This window comes from Fundulus heteroclitus, unplaced genomic scaffold (assembly GCF_011125445.2).
Source record: "Fundulus heteroclitus isolate FHET01 unplaced genomic scaffold, MU-UCD_Fhet_4.1 scaffold_48, whole genome shotgun sequence".
NCBI lineage: Eukaryota > Metazoa > Chordata > Actinopteri > Cyprinodontiformes > Fundulidae > Fundulus > Fundulus heteroclitus.
Genome location: NW_023396901.1, coordinates 2,521,452 through 2,541,665, shown reverse-complemented (window position 1 = coordinate 2,541,665; position 20,214 = coordinate 2,521,452). Strand labels below are relative to the sequence as shown.

General features: G+C 37.2%; 2 protein-coding genes across 2 annotated transcripts; one reads left to right on the top strand and one right to left on the bottom strand.

Moving 5' to 3' along the window:
* The first annotated feature begins 2,886 nt into the window (after positions 1 to 2,886).
* On the top strand, positions 2,887 to 7,970 carry cabp5b (calcium binding protein 5b). The gene is made up of 6 exons (XM_036132220.1): positions 2,887 to 3,125; positions 4,857 to 4,887; positions 4,996 to 5,139; positions 5,499 to 5,608; positions 5,723 to 5,870; positions 7,739 to 7,970. Exons 1-6 carry the CDS (start codon positions 3,072 to 3,074, stop codon positions 7,765 to 7,767), a joined length of 516 nt encoding a protein of 171 aa, XP_035988113.1. The 5' UTR covers positions 2,887 to 3,071; the 3' UTR covers positions 7,768 to 7,970.
* Positions 7,971 to 11,822: 3,852 nt separating this feature from the next.
* Positions 11,823 to 20,208, bottom strand: asphd1 (aspartate beta-hydroxylase domain containing 1). The gene is made up of 6 exons (XM_012882239.3): positions 20,121 to 20,208; positions 15,955 to 16,422; positions 15,575 to 15,781; positions 13,187 to 13,394; positions 12,649 to 12,762; positions 11,823 to 12,559 (listed from the first exon to the last, which is right to left on the bottom strand). Exons 2-6 carry the CDS (start codon positions 16,393 to 16,395, stop codon positions 12,450 to 12,452), a joined length of 1,080 nt encoding a protein of 359 aa, XP_012737693.1. The 5' UTR covers positions 16,396 to 16,422; positions 20,121 to 20,208; the 3' UTR covers positions 11,823 to 12,449.
* Between the last annotated feature and the right edge of the window lie 6 nt (positions 20,209 to 20,214).

Sequence of the window (20,214 nt, the reverse complement as noted above, 5' to 3'; positions counted from 1 at the left end):
TTCATTTGGATGTGAATTTATGAGGATTTAGAATGGTTATAGGTTTTCCTGCTAATGCAAACACTATTTTTAGAACCATTGTCAAATCAAATGACTGTTAACACTTAACTTTATCATTAGTTAATTTTTTTTTTTTTTTTTTTTTTTTTGCATCAAACAACTTTAACGATCCAGGGAAGAACACTGAGGAATAGGGTACAGTGCTGCGTCTAAAGGAAAAAGCTAATTATCAACCCATCCATCTGGTGATGCACCTGTCGCACTCTGTCATCTCTGGAGAGGTGAAAACGACTCCAGATGTGCAAGGAGAAAGCAATTAAGATCATGTGACCTCTGAACAATAAATACAGAAGACCATTTCTTAATTGTGAAGGGAATGAAACAAAAATATTATTACAAGTAAAAAAAAAGAACGTTTAAAAATCGGCTACATTTCTTTTTCTTATATTTTATTTATGTCTCTTGAACTAAAAATATTAATTTCTTACTGTTGAGCAGGTACATTTTTGTACATTATGTTTAGGATGTATTATAATATGCTGAAAGAGGGACCCCCATTGCTTGTCATCGTCTAGGAGGTTTTTGCATGGGCGGACTGGTGCTTTGGGTCACTGTGCCGTGTGAGCGCAGAAGTACGTAGCAGCGTCTCCCTCTGTCAGACTCCTGATGCTGAGGCGCGCAGTGATGCCCGACTCATCATACGACAGATCAGAACGACTTGCAAAGGATGAAGAATATTCTTCGCTGGACCGCGAATGCCTCCCGATCCACTCAAGGGCTTTTCCTGTCTTTTGCCGTGTCCAGTGAACAAATTCGCTGTTTATGTCAAATCCATTCACAGCGCAGGATATCGTCACTGTTTCCCCAGGCTTTTTCACCACAGAAAATGGTGACTGCTCCAGTCTGATTTGACTCCAGACTTCTGTAAGTCAAGAGATGATGTTGGACAAAGATAAGAAGCACAAAAACACACAATAACCAAAGAGCATTGAGCGTATAAAATGACTGTGTTTCTCACCATGAATGGTGACCGCAACCAATAAACTCCAGGTGGCTGGATTTGTCATTCTGCACGAACTCAAAACCCACTGGTTTCTGATAAGCTTTCTTTTAGGAACTAAACCAGCTCCCAGTTGTTCTGCCACAATATACTGCTGGTTAGAAAGGCCCTTCCCCTATGGCTTTAAATACTGGACCTACTTCTGAACTATTTGCATTATTTACAAAAGGAAATGACTTAAATGGTATCTTTGCAAAGAAGCTCTGTAAAAGCAATGCAAAAGGGGTGGTGATGAGCTTTTTTTAATGTCAAATGCTTATATAGCATTGATTGTTATATGTTCCTTAATGCTAAACTGACAGCTATAAAAATACCAAGCAGTTAATTCAAATATATACCAGCAATAACTGGACATTTCACAGTTAAGTACATTAATCTGATTTGGACAGGAAAACTAGAGCACAACAGCCTGCCATTAAACCTGGCTGAGCTAGATTAGTATCTTTTAGCCATTCAAGAAGGAGAGTTATAAAAAAATAACTTGTCTAACAATCCTCCAGCTGTTGACAGCACCAAAATATCTGACCGTGACTGTTGACCTCATCAAGTTCTTATCTCCCTCGAGAGTTTTTTTTTTTTTTTTTCTGTTTGACAGAGGGAGTTTTTAGGAAACAAGTATACTGAAGGAGCGTGAAGGCTGTGCAGCCTGAAGAGGATGGGACGTAACAGATTAAAAGACACATTTTGGGGCATTTCTGTCCCATTTCTTTCTGTTGCATAGACTATTCAGTTGTACGAGTTAATATCTTGTATGGATACTGACCTCATAAGATGTATTAATTATTTACCAGTTCTCCAGCTTCCCTTATATTGGCTGCTCAAGAGTGTCACTTGCAAGTGAAGAGAATTACTCCATTATGATGACTGGGTTTACCATATTTATTCATTTATTTTTCAGAACGGAAGATCTAATTGTGATATATTCCTGAATGTGGTTAAAAAAAATCTTCAGCCAGCTTGACATTTTTTGCATCTGCATCTGCATTGCTTGCTCCCCCGGGCCAAAACATAATTAGTTTATGTATTAGTCAATACTAAATACAGTTTATCATTAGCCAAATCAGTTTACATCAAAGTACAATATAGCTGGTTGAATGAAACTAATGAAATAATTGTCCGTCTTGTATTTTAGTTGACCTTTTTTATTGTGTGCATTCTGCAAGAGACTTGCTTATACGTTTCGTCTTGCATCGTATGTAACATAATTGTTCGTTGCTGTTTCTTGAAATAAATTTGCATTAAATGGACACAAAAAAGCACTATTCAGTGCTTTAGCGCTTGGCCGTATTCCCTGATAAATGGAAATTGCATTAACAGTTCTTTACAAAGCAGGAGACATTCGATCTGTTGTTGTGAATGCCATCTCTGCTTTATTCATTAAGTATATATCAGATGTGAACATGATTACAGCGAGGGCAATAACGCTGAAAAGAATTTATGCTTTTATCATGTCAGACAGGATTCCTGTTTTACACTGCATCATGATAGCTCTGTTGCCTTACAGCAAGAGGGTCCTAGGTTTGAATCCCAACCTTGCATAGAGTTCTCCCCCCTACATGCATGGGTTCTCTGCAGGTCGTCCTCCCAACAGTCCAAGAACATGACTGTCACTCTAAACTGGCCTTAAGGATGAGTGTACACCCGAATGGTTGTCTGTCCTGTGTGTCTGCCATGTGGTGGACTGCCAACCTGTCCAGGGTGTCCCCTGCCTCTCGGCCAATGAGTGCTGGAGATGGGCAACAACCACTACCCTTTGACTATGTGAAACTATGGTCCCCATTAAGCCTATGCTGTCTCTCCGGACAGGAGCTGAAAAGATAATCCACACGAGACGTCACCGCTCATCGCTGCAGAGACCAGTTCACCACTGCTGGGCTCATACGCAGAAAGATCCTCGTGCTCGTCAAGGATACTTGTAGATGTAGGCAGGTGGAATGTGAGGCAGGAAATTCTATTTTTATTTTTACCAAGCTATAGCTATTAAACAACGATTTAGACTGAGTGTCCCATCATGAGTGTTAAGCAGCCCTGCATCTTTCTCAGAGGAGGAGGAAAGCGGAGACAAGTAAGTCAGTGGGGTTTGATTATTTAACACTAAAGAGTGGAATATATATGTCTTGGGTTTTTTTTATATTTTTTTTAGGGCTGGGCAACGATTAAAATATTTAATCGCGATTAATCGCACTGATTAATCGCGATTAATCGCGATTAATCGCATTGTATTTACAAACTCCAAGAATGAATTCAAAAGTAGTGTAAAGAGCACTTTTATTTTAATGTTCTGCTGCCATATGAACAAAAGTGTTGTAACATTTGTAGCACTTATCAGTAACACATATTTAGTGTAAAGCTCAACTTAAACATGTAAAACAAAAAATAGCAATAATAATAAATTAAAGCTTATTGCCACTGACAGGGAATTCTCTTTATGGGGAAAAAATCTACCAAAAACAGGCAATTTCTGAGGTAACAGCAGGGAGCAGCATTACCATTTTATGTAATTTATTTAAGTTTAACTTGGCAGTGGTTCCAACTAACTTGTTTCTGTCATATTCCATGCTGGAAGAACTTTAAACTGAAATGCTTGCTAACTCGATATGCTTGCGTTTATTTGACGTTGACACGCGGTTTTTTGTTGTTGCTTTCTCGCGCGCATATAGTGAATGGCAGGGGGAAAACAGGCAAAAATACATGGATACTTTGAAACGAGAAGCGACTTCACCGACGGCGTCGATGCAGACCCCCCCGCTCCGCTCCGCACAAAACTTGTTCCGGCCGCCAACTCACCGCCTCGCCTCGCCTAAGCTCGCTCGCGGTACCTGCGGGAAACACCGTCTTCCGCATGTCAGCTGTGTTTTTTTCCGGCCAGCACCTTTCTTCCTCTTTGAATCTGAGGCTGGGCTGACAGCGAGGTTATTGGCGCATTATCGCCACCTACTGTTCTGATTCAAACCCCTACACCGCAGCAACAGACCTTCACAAAATAAAAGCATGTGACCAACATGCGTTAACGCGCGTTAAAGAAAATATCGCCGTTAATAGTCTAATGAGTTAACGCGAAATTAACGCGTTAACTTGCCCAGCCCTAATTTTTTTAAATGTGTCCTGATCTTGAAAAAGATACCAATGCGAATGATTGAAGGAAATTCAAATTCAATAACTAACTAATCTTTGCATTAACATGTTTATTGTAGCAGCCAATCATTATGTGACCTTTGAATTACTGTACAAAAGAAGCTTAAATAAGTGTATTACAGGCTGCGGACAAAAGAGCAAACTTTTGTAGGTTATGGGGATTTGGCAAGTCATCAAATCATTTTTTATATTCAGTTCTTTTGTATTTTTCATTTATGTTCAAAATTTGACCAAAAGCTAAAACTCTCACAGGAAGTCTAAGTTGGAAGGTATACAAAGACCTTATTTTGGAATCTGTAAAATTAGTTACACTAAAATATTTGAATAGGATAAAATATTTTCAAGACTCAACTTTATATGTGTTTTTATAAGTAATAGGATAAAATAGAAGTTTTGTATGAAACTTCTAAAAGGAGTCTCGATAGATGAAACAGTCGTATTTTAGTTTTATTTATGGGTGGATTCTTTATTATTTTAAAAAAATTCCTACCTTGGCACATGTTTCTTATTATGAAATACACATTTACATATTATACATTAAACTTTAATATTTTGTAAACAAACAATTAACATGATTCTACAGAACATAACTTTATAGTGTAATTGATACTTAATCTGAGATATTTTTGACTCTGTAAACAAAGTTTTTATTGCTTCACAGACAAGAAACCTTACACCAGATGAGCTTGAAGGTAATGTTAATTTGGTGTTTTAATAAGCAATCATTAACAAAATAATGTATTTTTAAGCTTTTGAAGTTAAACAAATGTCAGTTTTCCCTATTTCTGTTTTATTTTTAGAGCTACGTGAGGCTTTTGTAGAGTTTGATAAAGACAAGGATGGCTTCATTACCTGCAAAGACCTGGGGAACCTGATGAGAACCATGGGCTACATGCCGACTGAGATGGAGCTGATCGAACTGAGCCAAAACATTAACATGAACTGTGAGTGCTGTGGGTTAAACTGGCCTGGAAAACATGTTTGCCTGAAGTTAAAATGAAGGGCTTCTATTGGTGTTACTATCTCTCATCTGCAGATAATAAAAGATAATATAGGCTTAGAAATAGAGCTAGTCATTTTTGTAAAAGCATGTACTGCCAATCATCTTTTTTTTCTTTCTAGGAATACTCAACAAAAATTAATTCCACCATGAAAACTCAAACAGCACATGTTCCACTGTTTTAGATGAGCAAATGTTTTTAGCTGCACTTATTCAGCATTAACAATAATAATAGTCACAATACCTCCTTGCATTGTGAAATAAAAAGAACAATTCTGTCATTTTATTGTCTTGTTGGCATAGTGGGGGGACGGGTGGACTTTGAAGATTTTGTAGGTCTGATGACCCCCAAGCTTCTGGATGAGACTGCCGGGATGATCGGGCTGAAAGAACTCAGAGATGCTTTCAGGGAGGTGAGCTCGACATATGGTAGTCATTTTTTCTGTTATGCAACATGAGGACTCTTAGGGGATATAAAATGAACTTACTAAAAAACAGATCAAATTTATTCTTCCTTTTTGGTGCAGTTTGACATAGACGGTGATGGCACTATCACGTCTGAAGAGCTGAGATTTGCTATGATAAAGCTTTTAGGGGAACAGGCGAGTAAGAAAGAAATAGAGGAAGTGGTCAAAGACGTAGACAACAACGGAGATGGAAAAGTTGACTTTGAGGGTAAGAAACAAGAAGACACAGTCACACAGACACCGTAAAATGTCAGTCTTACGTAACCATCTGTAGTCATGTGTTAAATTAAAGGATTGCTTTGTGAAATTGCATAATTAATGTGGTTCAAAATGCAATAATGGAACATTTGTTGTTATGTAAAAGAGGATTATAACTAACTTCTTTCTAATACTGCAAGGCAATCTGTTGGCTTTAATTGCTTGAAATGTTTTTGGTCTTTGATCATTTCTGATTTGCTAAATCTAGACTACTCTGTATTGAAAACGAAGTTATTGAATTGAACTTGATTGAGTGAAAATGTTTATAATAGATAAAGTATAATCGTTTTTAAACTGGAGTTTAAACTTTATGTTACTTTTTTTAGGAAATATTGATACAGTGAAATGAATTGTTTATTGTCTATTCAATTGAATTGAATTTATTTGATTTGGTTTTATTTGAGTTAAGTTGACTTAAACTGAGTCTATTTTACCTTATTTGTCTTGAATTTAGTTAAATTGACTTGAGCTTAATTTACTTGTACTAGTTTGATCCAGTTGGATTTTATTTTATTTTGTTTGATATGAGTTTAGTTAAGTTGAGTGAAGCTGGGCTGAGTTTTCTTGACTTGACTTAAATTTAGTTTAGTTAACCTAACTTGAGCCTGATAGGTTTAATTAAGCTGAGTTATCTTGGCTTGAGTTTGAGCTAAGCTGAGCTGCAGTGACTTTGACTTGACCTAAGTTTACTAGTGATTTACCTGAGCTACGCTGAGTTTTTGTTGTCAGTACTATACTAAAATTAATTGAATTGAACAAAATAAAGATTAATTCAAATTAAATTTTTTAAGTTCACTTGAACAAAATAAATACGACTTGATTTTCCTTCAACTTAGATTAACTTAAATTAAGTCTTATTTGGCTGACTTGACTTATTTTAGAGTTCATTTGATGCGATTTAAGGTTATTTGAGTTAAGCTGCGCTGAGCGGAGTTGAGCTGAGTTGACTAAAGCAAGGTTGACTTTGATCTAATTTGACATGAGTTACATTATCACTGAAAAGTTGGGGTCACCCATAAAGTCATGTTTTCTGAAGAAAACTGACATTTTATTAATCAAATGGGTTGCAAAATGAATTGAAAATATAGTCAAGACATTGACTATGAGGTTAGAAATCATGATTGGTACTTGAAATAATAATTTTGTCCTTCAAACTTTGCTTTCATCCAAGAATCCTCCATTTGCACCAATTGTTGCCTTGAAAATGTTTATGATTCTAGCTGTCAGCTTGTTGAGACAGTCCGAGGAAATGTCTCTCCATGTTTCCTAAAGCATCTCCTAACAAGTTGGATTATTTTGATGGGCACTTCGTATGTAACATACGGCCGAGTTGCTCCCATAACAGCTCGTCAGGGTTGAGATCTGGTGATTGTCCTAGCCACTCTATTATAGACAGAATACCACACTGACAATATCTAGAAAGCAATTCTGATTAATTTAATGTAATTTTTGAACTGAAGAAAATTGTGCTTTTCTGTTAAAAATGTAAGGACATTTCTAAGTGACCCCAAACTTTTGAGCAGTAGTGTAAGTTGAGATGTCTTGGCTTAATTTGAGCCAAGCTGAACTGAAATGAATAGAGTTTAATTTTTCTGTTTTGTTTTCATTGAGCTTTTTTTTTTCTTTTTCCTGCTTTCAAGAACAACAATGTTGGTCTGGAAAGTAAATGTTCTTGTTTCTGATAGTGTATTTATTGTTCATTAGGTAAACGTTATGATTTGAAATCATTCCTAATTTTCAATTACCTAATTAATTGGGCACCAGTTTTCGGTGTGAATGAATAAAATAAAAAAGATGTGTTGTTGATTTTCTCCCCAGAGTTTGTGATAATGATGTCAAAGAAATGAGGACAACAAAATGAAGACAGAAGAGGATCCTACATTGTTTTCAATTGTTAAATTATAATTTTTGGAAATAATCTTACTTTCTACTTACATTAGCATTACCGGTATGTTCGCTGATTTTGTAACAATTTCTTTGTTAAAATATGATTGGTATACATTTTCAGGAGCCGTTATTAAAAATAATAATAATAAAAAAGAAAAAATGGTTTTGGATGTATCATTTCACTGGGATTTTATGTTTGTTAAAGTTTTATCTTACATTATTCAGATCTCTTCCAGTAAATTACCAGTTTGTGTCAATTGTTCAAAAAATATTGTACAACTACCCCAGAATAAAGCATATTTTATTGCCATCAATACCTATTATAAAAGCTAAATAGTACAATAGCATACGCCAGAATTTTAAATATAAAAACTGACTGAATTAAATAAAAAGGTGCTTGGCCAGTCGCTGTAAGGGCTTTGGACTTGAACCCTTAACTCTGATGAATAAGGTAAACAAGCTACTTGAGTTTTAGGTGATTATGACATAAAGGTGAAGTTAAGTTAGTGCACTTGCACTTTAATAGCTCAAGGCATTTTGATAAGATAATTGTATGACGTTATGTCCTAGGAAAACGTTTTGAGATGAAAATCCCTTCCTATTCAACTTTCCCAACAGATATTATTTATTTGGTGATTAATGTGGAACACTAGATGTGCCATGCATGATAGAGTGCAGTTTTAGTGGGGCCCACTGTTGTGTGACTTTACTTCGTCCTTATTTTATAATTTGGCCAGATTTTAGATTTCTTTTCTGCTCTGCAGCGATCTGTTGGATGTAAAGCTTGTGTGAATGTCATAATATTTATAATATACCTTTATACGGTCCCTTGAAAAAAGGAACTATCCCATATTTAGAAACAAAAGTATGTATTTAATTAAATTCAGGTTTGAGTCAAACGTTTGCAAAATCATTTCACAACAAAGAAAAAAAAAGATTCATCATGTCAGCAGGGTGGAAGGCAATGCCTGGCCAAGAATGTCCCTTATTTATTTTTCAAGGAGTTGGCAACCCAGTTATGTACAGACAGTAATTGCTATATTTGTTTGACTAACATCATTTGATCATGTTGTTATTCCAAGAAGCTAATTAAACTATTATGACAGCCATACATGTTAAGCAGCACTGAAGAACAGGCAGTGGAAGATATCAGCAGAATTTCATATGAGAACGTCGAGGCTGTGGCCAGTAGAGACACCTCTGCCGTGATGGACTGCAGCTTCTTCAGTTTTACTGGTTGTGTCTGCAGGGAGCTGGTCTGAAGGGGATCTGCCTCCTTAACACAAAAGTTGTGTCTGCCTCCTCAGCATTACTGCAACCTTGAATCAGAAAGGCAGTTTTCTGTCCCATTGGTGACATCTGGAGGACAGTCTTAAAATTGCGTCTCAAAATGTTTAATTTTATTCTGCTTTATTAGTACTTAATCTGAAAGATATATTAAAATTATTTTTAAAACTAAAATTCCACAATTTCTCAAAATATTGTTTTCTTCTTGTGATCTTTTAACAATTTTTGACCAGGTGTGTTTTTTAAGATATATGTTGAGTTTGGAGCTTTTTTTTTTTTTTTTTTGCTTTTTTTTTAATGAAGAACATTAATTTAGTAATTTAAGAAGACCTTATTTAATTAGAAATAAAGTGGAAAATTCCAAAAGATTTTCCCATGAAAATCATTTTGTAAATCTCGTTTTTATGTCATTCTGAAAGCCTTTTTTCTGTTTTGCAACCCATTCAGTATTATTATTTAATTTGTTTTTTGCAAGCCAGGTGACAAAAAAATCTAGAGGATGAACCCCAATGGGCAACACAAACATATAAAATTAGCACAAAACAATCCGCAAATGTTGTAATACCACAAATAAAACACCCTTGTATGTCTATATATATTTGTTTCTGCAGAAGAGTAAGATTTCTCATAATAATATGGTATATAGATTTTTAGCATGTACAGTGCATATGTAAAACTGATTACTGTGTGCTATATAAGTAATGTGCATCCACTAATACATAGATGTAAATTTCGTGCCCAACATTAATCTAAGCAAATCACAAGCTTATACCCACCACATTAATCCCAGCTCAACAAGTATGACTGGCCTGGTATCATGTTTAAATGACAGCTTGCTGGGGAAATAGTGGATTTTTTCTTCTCCCCAACCACTTTGCTCGTTTTGTAGATTTTAACAAATCTTATTGCATAACAAAGGAACCTTTTAATAATGTCAATCAGCTGTTCTTATCAAATAAATATATCATAGTCTAGTCACAATAGTAGGTCTAAACCTTGAATGCATTTATCAAACAAGAATGCAACTAGTGACTTGCAAACATTTCTGAATGAAATCTGGCAGAAAAGGCGATATTTTCTTGCCTACAATCTGCCTGAGGCTAGCAGTGAGTCTCATACTCAGCAATCAGTTACAGGAGCGTTTTTGAATGAACTTGACATGTACCCTTTTGCTTCCTGTTGCACCTCGCCTGCCCTGTATATAGAACAGAGGCAAACGAGTTATACATCCTGAAGCAACATTACATACAATCACATGTCAACAATCTCGGGACTAATCTGTCTCTCTGGGCTGGGATTAGTTCCAGTTCTGTAATCCTCAACATGGGACCCTCAGATGAACAGATGGCAGATAAGATAAAAAATCAGCACACTAATTCTCGTCTACTGTCTAATGACACCAACATGATGAATAGGTAGGAAATTTTCAACATGATGGTGTTGTTTTTTTGTTATATTGAAAATATATATATTTCAAATACATGTGTAAATTTTGCTGGCTATTCACTGGTATAACATCCTCTGAGCTTTTATATAAAACCACATCACTAAGGTAGTCCAAACAGGAGAATTGTATTGAAATTAAATGTAGAAATATAATTTTCTCCTCTTAGGGATGTTTTACAATCTGTATTTTACATTAAATTATTACTACCAATTTCTTTGTCCTGTCAAGTTATAAGTCAAGATTCAATCCACCCATCAAACCATCCATCCATCCATTTCTATGGCCTTAATCCTGTTTAGGGTCACAGAGGGGGCTCCAGTGATCAGTGGGCAAGAGGCTGACCCTGACTGGTCAACAGGCAATCACTGGGCTATCACTTAGACACACAAGGCAGAGAACAATGCACACACATGCTAATAAATGAGTTAGTTAGAATAGCTATAATATGCATGTTACCTGCAGAGATCCTCAAAAAGGATTATTTTAGTTTCATTAGATCACAGAAGATGTCACAGTAAGTTAAGGTCTTTGTCTCAGAGTGTAATCTGGCTTTTTTAAATAGTTTTTGGAGGAAGGGCTTCTTCTTCTCTGAGGGACCTTTCAGTCCATGCTGGTACAGAAGATGTTTCACTGTGGATTACGACACTCACGAACCAGACTAAGACAGCATCTTCACAAGGTTGTTTGCTTTTGTTATGGGGGTTGATGTACACATTTCACACAGAAAAGGTTTCCTTTCTGGGACACAGAAGCTGAAATTTCACACAAGGATGAACCAGACCGGTGGAAGTCCACAGCTTGATTACTGATGTCTTTGATAATATCTTGTGTTTTTTTTTTCCACAATGCCATACAAGGAGGCAGTGTGTTTTGAATGTTGCCTTGAAATCCATCCACAGGTTTCACTGAAGTCAAATATTGTGAATAAACTTACAGAAAGCTTATAAAGACGTCACATCATCATGTGGGCTTTCCCAAAATTGTTTAAAAGTTTAGTAATCTAATCTTAGTATATGTAAACTTCTGACTTTGAAAAACTAATATTGGGGGGGAGGGAAATCTGGTATTTAGAAATTAGAAAATAGAATAATTATAAAATGTTGGTAATCCTGAGATTAAAAATAAAAGTATAGTCTTGTGTAAATAAATATAAGTATAATATATAAACAAAATTTGTGTGTAAACAATTAGTTTTAATTGTATTTTTTATGTTCTTTATTCTGTTCAAATTCCTGTTTTGATGATCTAGAAAAGAATTCAGATTTAGTTATAAGTTCAACAATTTTTTATTCAAGAAAAAGACATCCTTGACACCAACTCTCATTTATATATTTTTTTGACATTTTACTGTACATAAAATATGTAACAACAAAGAAACTAACATAGAGAATTAGTAAAGAAAACTAAAAATATAATCAGATTGTATGTGTGTATGTCATTTTGATTTAAGTATTCAAAGTTGTTTGGGTTTAATCATCAGTAGTCACACAAAATTTCAAAATATGAGTATCTAAAGGTTCCCATGCACATGCAACAACAGCTCAGATACGACCACTAACTATATCTGAGGCTTTGCATGCACACATTAGCATAGTAAATGGCATTAAGGTGCTAAAACGTACTGCAGTTAACCCCAGCTCTGCTGTTTGTGCTTCCAGGTGTCGTCAGTTTCTATTTCTAAATCAGTGTCAAACATTGAAACATAACAGCAAAATTCAGTTCGAACATTTATTACAAACGTGGACCAACTGGCCAACACTGCCTGAATGCATCGCTAATGGCTTCTCTAATTACTGAGGGAGGATTCGCACAGTGATTCGCTGACTGGAATGAGACGCGTGATACAGGACGAGCAGGGCTAAGTTAAGGCATCCCTGCACGGTGCTCACAGGAAGTGCAGGGGCAAACTCAGACGTCGGGGATGAACATGAAGTCCAAAGCTTGTCTCTCGGCTGCAGCCACGTTTGGATGCCACAGGTCCACATTGAAAATGACTCTGGGTCCAGATTCTGGAGAACCTTTAAAGACACAAAGAAACTGGTTGATTGGTGGTTTCATGCAATCAAACTAAAATAGATTTGGTTCTCGCCGGATTTGGCTCTCTTACCCCTGTGAGAGATGGTGTGAAGGAACGAATCATCAAGAAGGAGGCAGTGCCCCTCCGACCAACACTGAGGCTCCCCTCCCACCACCAGCTCACATGAAGGGGGAGTCTGCAAACCTGTGAAAGAGGGCTTTGTGTTGTAATTCAGCTTCCAATATAACAATACACAGAAATGTCCCATCTGTTTTTAAAACTGAAGGGATTATTGTCAGATGGGCCAAAGTACAAGATGCACAACAGAGAAATTAACCTCAACCTCTTGCTAATGCATTTCTAATCATTTACGTAACTTTGAGTACAGTAGTCTCATTGGTGAGTCTACGGTGCTAGCATGAGCTGATTTGTTTTGTAACAAAGTGCATGTAAAGTTCATGTAATTATAGAATTGGATTTAGAGGAGGATCCCTACACTTGTGAAGGCTTGGACGATAGCAGAGCGATGCACTGAAGCAAATTCTAACATTCTATGAAAAACAAACAGAACAAAATCACGCCACGACCTGTGAAGTTGTTTAAACAATAAAGTACATCATTCACATACCAAGGTGACAGCGCAGGCGTGTATTTGTTGGTCCGTAGGAGCTTCCCAGTACAGCTCCGGGGCCCAGCAGCCAGAACCCTGCAGATCCCAACGAGTTGCTGTTTATGAATGTTCGCAGAGAAAGAAGTGTGCGGTATGTGGAGGGACAGGAGCGACAATTTTCTGCCACACAGACACCTGCGCTGTACAAGGGAAACACAGCCTGGCTCTGAAAGGGAAAAATAATATTCCACATTTAAGTCACAGTCATGATTTAAACTTGCTCTTCTTTTTTCTTTTTTTACTTTTTTTTTCTTTTTTTACTTTTAAACACATTTGCTCTAAAACTAATACAAATGAAATCTAAACTGAGCCACAAACTTTAAATTCAGTAATTAGTAGCTGTTTTTTGGAGAACATCTCTTCATTGAAAAATTTGTCAGATTGGGTGGGAGTAAAACCTAACCTTGCTTTCCAAGTCTTAGTGTGGCTTCTCAACTGAATTTAGGTCTGGAGTTTGACTGGCCTGTTTTTACATCTTCATATAAATCCATCAGAACTCTATAAGCTATAAAAGCTTTTTAATCGGGGAGTCCAACATGTCCGCCAGAGGGTCCATTTGCGGTTTTTATTTTGTGTTTTTGTATGACCCCCTGATAGCAGTTCAAGAATGGTAGGAAAAAAAATTACCCTCCAGCAAATGAAGCTGATGCAGAAGAACACATTTTGTAATTTTTTTAGGATGAGATTTTCAATGTCAAATCTATATTTTCCAAAGATGATAATGTTTGGTACAACACAGAGTGTATTTTCTGTTATTAACCATGTGTTCTTTTTTATTTTTATTTGAATATCATAATAAGCATGGCCACAAATGCCCAGCAACGTTTTACTGAAAAACAGACATCCATTCATTAAGTTTTGTTAAATAAAGCAAACGTTTTGGTAGACAGTTTTGTTTTTGTAGATGGGAAACGTTGGGAAACTGTACACCTTTTTAACATCTTTTGTTGTTTTAGACTATGAGAGCTATAATAATTTGGTATTTAGCACTTTGTTTTATTTAAGTTTTGCCTGTTTATTTTTATTGGTGAGCGAGTTAAAAAAAAATTATTCAAAATGATAATATTTTACATTTTTAATTAGAAAAAAACAATCATGCCCTCTGAGTATGTTCAAGTTGCTGATTTTGGCTCATGGTGCACACGGTGTGGACACCACTGCTCTAGCTGATTTTCGTCCAGGAGTGTCCTGTATTTAGTTTTATCCATCTTTATGAAAACTCTAACTAGCTTCCTTGTCCGTGCTAAAGAATAAAATCCCTCCAGCCTGACATTCTCACAACCTCCCATTCTCCTGTTGAGATATTGCGTTCAGCATGATGAGCAGTTTTATTTTTATGACACGTAACATTTTACATATAGGCAAAAAAGTTTTAGGTTTGCTTTCATCTCACAGAGCCCCTACGTTCACTTATGCTATATGTCCCCTACATGTGACAAACTTTGACAGGGACATCTTCTGGCTCTCTTGAATAATGGCTTTATTCTTTCCTCTCTTCGACTAATAGTTATCCTATAGATATAGAGCTATAGATTGTCACACATAAACTGTGGTTCTATGACACTCCGTTTGATTTTACGGGCCTTTTCTATGAATAATGTTCTGCTGGATGGCTCTGTCAGTTTATGTGAAGGATCAGGTTTTAGTAATTTTGCCCCTGTGCTGTAGTCATTCCATTCTCAGGTGATGGATTGCAGTGGCAGATCTTGCATCAGTGGTGCCCTGGGTGAGATCCTCCTTCCACCATCTCATAATAAATCAAAATGTTGGGAATCTTCAAAATTCTGGGGTAGGACAAAATGCAATGCTGTCTGCCGTAGAGTGGATAAAATGAAGCATGGGGCACAAACTCCCCGTTGGCAGCATATGCATTAAAGATATATTAGAAAATATTATAAAAACCCGTTCATGTATTTTATCATCTTTTGCCTGTGGTTCCCCATCCCACAATTTTTGCCTGCACAGCAGAATTTGTACTGAGGTTAAATTACAGGCATGTGGTCTTTAGTCAAGACAGGTGGAGGCACTGGATAATGTTCAATATTCAATGTAAAGGGAGCTATATACAGAAAGACTGCTTTTATTAAATTTTAAATAGCAAAAAATGTTTAAATCCTGTGATTTATAGTATTTAGTTGTCAAACTTTTGTGCCTTTTCATTCTGGTCACTTCTTTGAAGTGAACTTTCAAATGAAGAGAAAAATAAAGTTCCTAATTTCCTATCATCTTGTCCCTAGGATGCTGCACTGTGTTCTTAAGTTTTGTGTTAAAGCAAAAAAACAACAACATAATTTTCATTCTATCCAGTCTATATTTCCTGTAACTCATTAGGTTTCTGTTTTTTACCTTTGGTCCCAGACAGGTCCAGCCTGATTTGGAGTCGATGCCTCTCTGGTAAACAGCCTGAAATTCAGCCAAGATGACGGGGTAGTTAGCTTCCAAGACCTCGATATCATGTCGATGAGCATCACGTGGGAAAAAAGGAACACTTGGGACATCTGGCAGAAAGAAGAGATGAGGCTTCTGTATGGTGGAGAGATCATTCAGTCTGTCCTGAATTTAGAGAAATTACAAATTAGCTTTTTTTATTCTTTTTTTGGCAGTCTTGCTTTGATTTTATGTATTTATTTAATGTATTTTACTGATAAAGAGAAATCTGTGAAAAGTAAAACCTTTTAAATGATTCATAACTCCCAGTGGGGAGGAACAGGTTAGGAGTCGCTCACCTGCTCACGAAGGCCTTTATGAATGCGGCCCATGCCCACCCAACTGTAACGCTTGGCGTACTCTTGGAGTGCTGCGTACAGCTTTTTGGCTTCTGCAGATGCCTGGGCTGGAAACGAGGCATGACTCAGCACTGGCGTGAGGTAGCCCTGTCCCTGCTCCTCATCCTTTGCTGTTTCCATGGAAATGAAAGGAGCAATTTGATCGCTCCTGGACAACTTGGACCTACATTTTGCTCCCATACACACACCACTACGTGAGATCAATGACCGCCGTGAGCCCGACTTTAACTTTCCAGCGTGGCCTGGGACTGGCAGGTCAGAGCCAATCCGGTAGCAGTGCCACAGAAACAGGAAAAGCAGAGTCCAGAGAAGGCCACTAAGTGAATGGACCCCGAGCTCAACATATTCAGGCAAAGGCAGTGTGTTTATTGACCAGTCCATCCTTTGGACGTGGCAGACGCAGAATAACTGTAAACAAAACAGATGGGAAAATAATCAATAGATATATATGCTTAACATTAAAATGAACTGTACTTGTGGTGAATGGCAGACACATTTGAAGCTCTGAAACATTTTTATATTTTGTCATGTTACAACTGCAAACTTCTTTGCAGAGCCGGCTGGAGGCAAGAGCAGAATGTGCAGCTGCTAGCATGGGGTGCCAAAAAGCTGGGAATCTCACCACAACGTGTAGTTTAATAGGTAGATTCCCCACACATTGCATTTTTATGTGCAGCAGAAAGTGTGATTTTAATATCATCAACATCAAACTGAAAATTGTGCTTTAATTTGTTTATATTTTCCCTTACTAATGCTGTGGGAGAATAAAAGAGGACTCAAAAAACTGTTTTCATATGGAATAAAAAAAAAACAGGACTCAAACACCAAAACAGACAAATGATTGCCTCTCATAGCCAATATGGGGGACTTTATTCCAAAAGTATACCCTAGTTACAGCATACTTTAATGTAGCCAGAAATCTGCATCACAATATCCTGCAGCCCCAAGACTTCAGAGCATATTTAAACTAATCCATTGCTGTCTATGTGCTGACGTATTCAGCCACACAATCCTCATACAAGACTTTATGAGGCACCTTGCTTTCTCAGTCCTCTGCTTGTTTGCTTGCTCTTCAGCTCGGCTGGATTCCATATTTGGAGAGAATATATTCGTCTTGCACAAAACAGTTTCCTCAGCACTCCTTACACATTAACTCTGTCCATTTTTGGACCCCTTCTGGCAGGACTCTGCTTGCACTAATATCTTTCAGAAACATCTTTACAGCACTCTTCAACACCGTTATGAAATAACACTTCCACTATAATACACAGTCTCTATGGGATGTTCCGAGTATGAAGTAATATCTTATAAGCTAACTCTGCTAACCTCTACATAAAATCATCCTGAGCCTGTCTTCATCAGACTGATTAATCATGCATTTATATACTTCAAAAATACAATTAAAATCTAGTACAACTAAATGTATTCAGAACAGTGTGTGAATATGCAGTGTAAATTCTTGCAAGGGACTGTATAGTTGTATTTGCTATTTTTTGTATTCCTTTCCTTAAGAATTATAATAATACTAATATTAATAATGAATCACAGGGCTTTCGTCTATCTTCAGCAAATATTAAAGAGACAAATACAAAGGTTTACAGCAAAGAGGACATGTGTTTATTGCCTGCTTAATCTCCTTGTGGGTCAGTATGGATTGAGGGCTTTTCCCAGCATGATATAGGTGACAATTTGATTGACATTTAAGAGCACAGAGCCAAGGACTCTTTGGAGTTTCCTCTCAGCCAAATGATGTCATATACATCTAGATCACATGTTCTCTTAGCAAATTAGAAGTAAAGAAAGATTTACCGCAGGAAAAACATTGAGGTCATGTGTTGAGTGCTTATAGATCTGTCCAAACCAACATGAGGGCAACGCTGACCTTGTTTAGTTTCTGGCTTTTACAAAAACATTGTGATTTCTTACTTTGAGCTGGTGAGGCTGAAATAATTTACCTGAAATGATTGTCAATTCAAGGCAAAAAAAAATTATTTTTGTAGAAACGATCCAATTAGAAACTGTGTCTATGATGTTCAGTAATTTATACACTTACTGAAAATCTAGGGGGGAAATCTCACCTTTATTTTGGTTACATAATGCAATTATCAGTGGGTAGCACTGTTGCCATACAGCAAGAAGGTCCTGGGTTCAAGTCCTACTCTTGCCCTGGGTCTTTCTCTGCATGGAGTTTACATGTTCTCCCTGTGCATGTGTGGGTTCACCAGGTACTCCGGCTTCCTCCCACAGTCCAAAAACATGACTGTAAGGTTAATTGGCCTCTCTAAATTCTTCTCAGGTGTGAGTGTGTGCGAGAATGGTTGTTTTTCCTGTCTGTCTCTGTGTTGCCCTGCGATAGACTGGCGACCTGTCCAGGGTGTACCCCGCCTCTCGCCCATTGAAATGCTGGAGATAGGAACCAGCAACCCTCACCACCCTTCAAGGGATAGACGTGTTAGAAAATGGATGGACGGATAAATAATCCAATTCTAAGAAAAAATGCACATCTTGTAACGTTCTGTTGTGGTTTAGGTTATTTTTTCAGTTAGCCAACTTTTCGGTCTTAGGATTTATTTGTGTTTTGTATTGTTTTGGATTGATGCTTAGTTTGTTTTAAGTTATCTGGTCTTTGTTATTATTTTTATGTCAGCTCATGTTCGTTAGTCTTTGTTTTGCTTTCTATCTTAAGGTTATTCTTTGTTAGTCTGTATGTTCCTTTCATCTGTTTTGGTTAATTGGTCCCGCCCTGCTCCCCTGTTCTGTTCTCCTATTTAAGCCTGCCTTAGTTGTCTGTTTGTTGCCAGGACATCTTGCTTTGCCTCTACTTACTCCGTCAGTGGTAAGAGTCCTCCAGCGCCTGTTTATCTGTCTGTTTACCTGTCCGTTACCTGTCCTGATCTGTTTCTGTTTTTGAGTCTGCCCATGCTTTTTGTTTTGTTTTTTGCCTGGATTACCCTTCTTCTCCTTTAATAAATCTTTTGCATCAGCTCCGTCTGGCTAATATAGGATTCCTCCAAATTCATTACACATCTAAACAAGTGCTTTTATAAACTTGACTTAAAATGACTGAATTGTTGGTACCTCTGCTGCCTCTCTGGCAAAACACCCTTTTATCAACAGGACAGCAGTCATTCTTAAATAACTGGCTGACATATAAGTTATTTTACCTACCTAACCACCTTACTTGCTGTCTTCAGTGGTAAAATAAATGTGTCCTGTACAGTCAGGTGGCAGTAGCTAAGAGAAAATTAGCTCTGAGATAATATGTATTTATACTTCAGGGATACAGAAAGTCTTGGATAAATAATCAGTTTCTCCCACTAACTATAAATGCTGTAAGTATATTATGTTGCAAGATTTTTAAGGGTTAAAAATATTGGAGACAAATGTTCTTCTGTCACATTTTTTTAGTTCTTTTCATGCCATTGTTTTTGTTTTCTTTAAATATTTTTTTTCTGAAATTAAAGGTTGGATTTTCCTAAAACCTTTCTGCACACAATTTTTATACAGCTTTGTTAAGGGAGCCATTTAACAACAAACATGATAGTTATGAACCTAAACTATTTTTAATTGATTCCAAATAAATGAGTATAGATGTGATTTTCTGAATACCATTAAAAAGCTGAGAGTATTTGGCTAAGCATTCAGTCATCTTTAGACCATGAATCCTTCTCAATGCGTTTAGAGGGTTGATAAAGAGGCAACAGTGGAAAAAAATTAAATTCTTTGTAATTTTGTTGCCATATGTGGTTACACTGGGGCAGAAAATCAAAGTGCATGCACAGTTCCGTATGTGTGTGCATGCAAGTTTTGGATCATTGCTTTGTTGCTGCAGACTTGTTGTTGCATCAACATCAGAAATGCTCTCCACTGGCGTCGGATGCTCCTAAATTTGATGCTTCCGTCAGCGGCGTGAGCATTCATTTTGTTCTTTGCTCTGCACCAGCCCGCACAAGCTCAACTGGCTCATGTTTACTCACCACACTGGCATAAACATCCACCATTCACAGAAAACCCTGGCACTAAATGTTTTCCATGCATTAGCATGCCGCACATGCAAGCGAAACTCCCTCATAGCGCCGCAAATCCCACGTCTCCTGTCAGATTACCTTGATGCACCGTGAAGCTCCGCGTCTGGCTGTTTCAGCACCGTGTTGGTGGACAGCTCCTCCAGCTTTCCCAGCTTTCCAGCAGACAGAAATG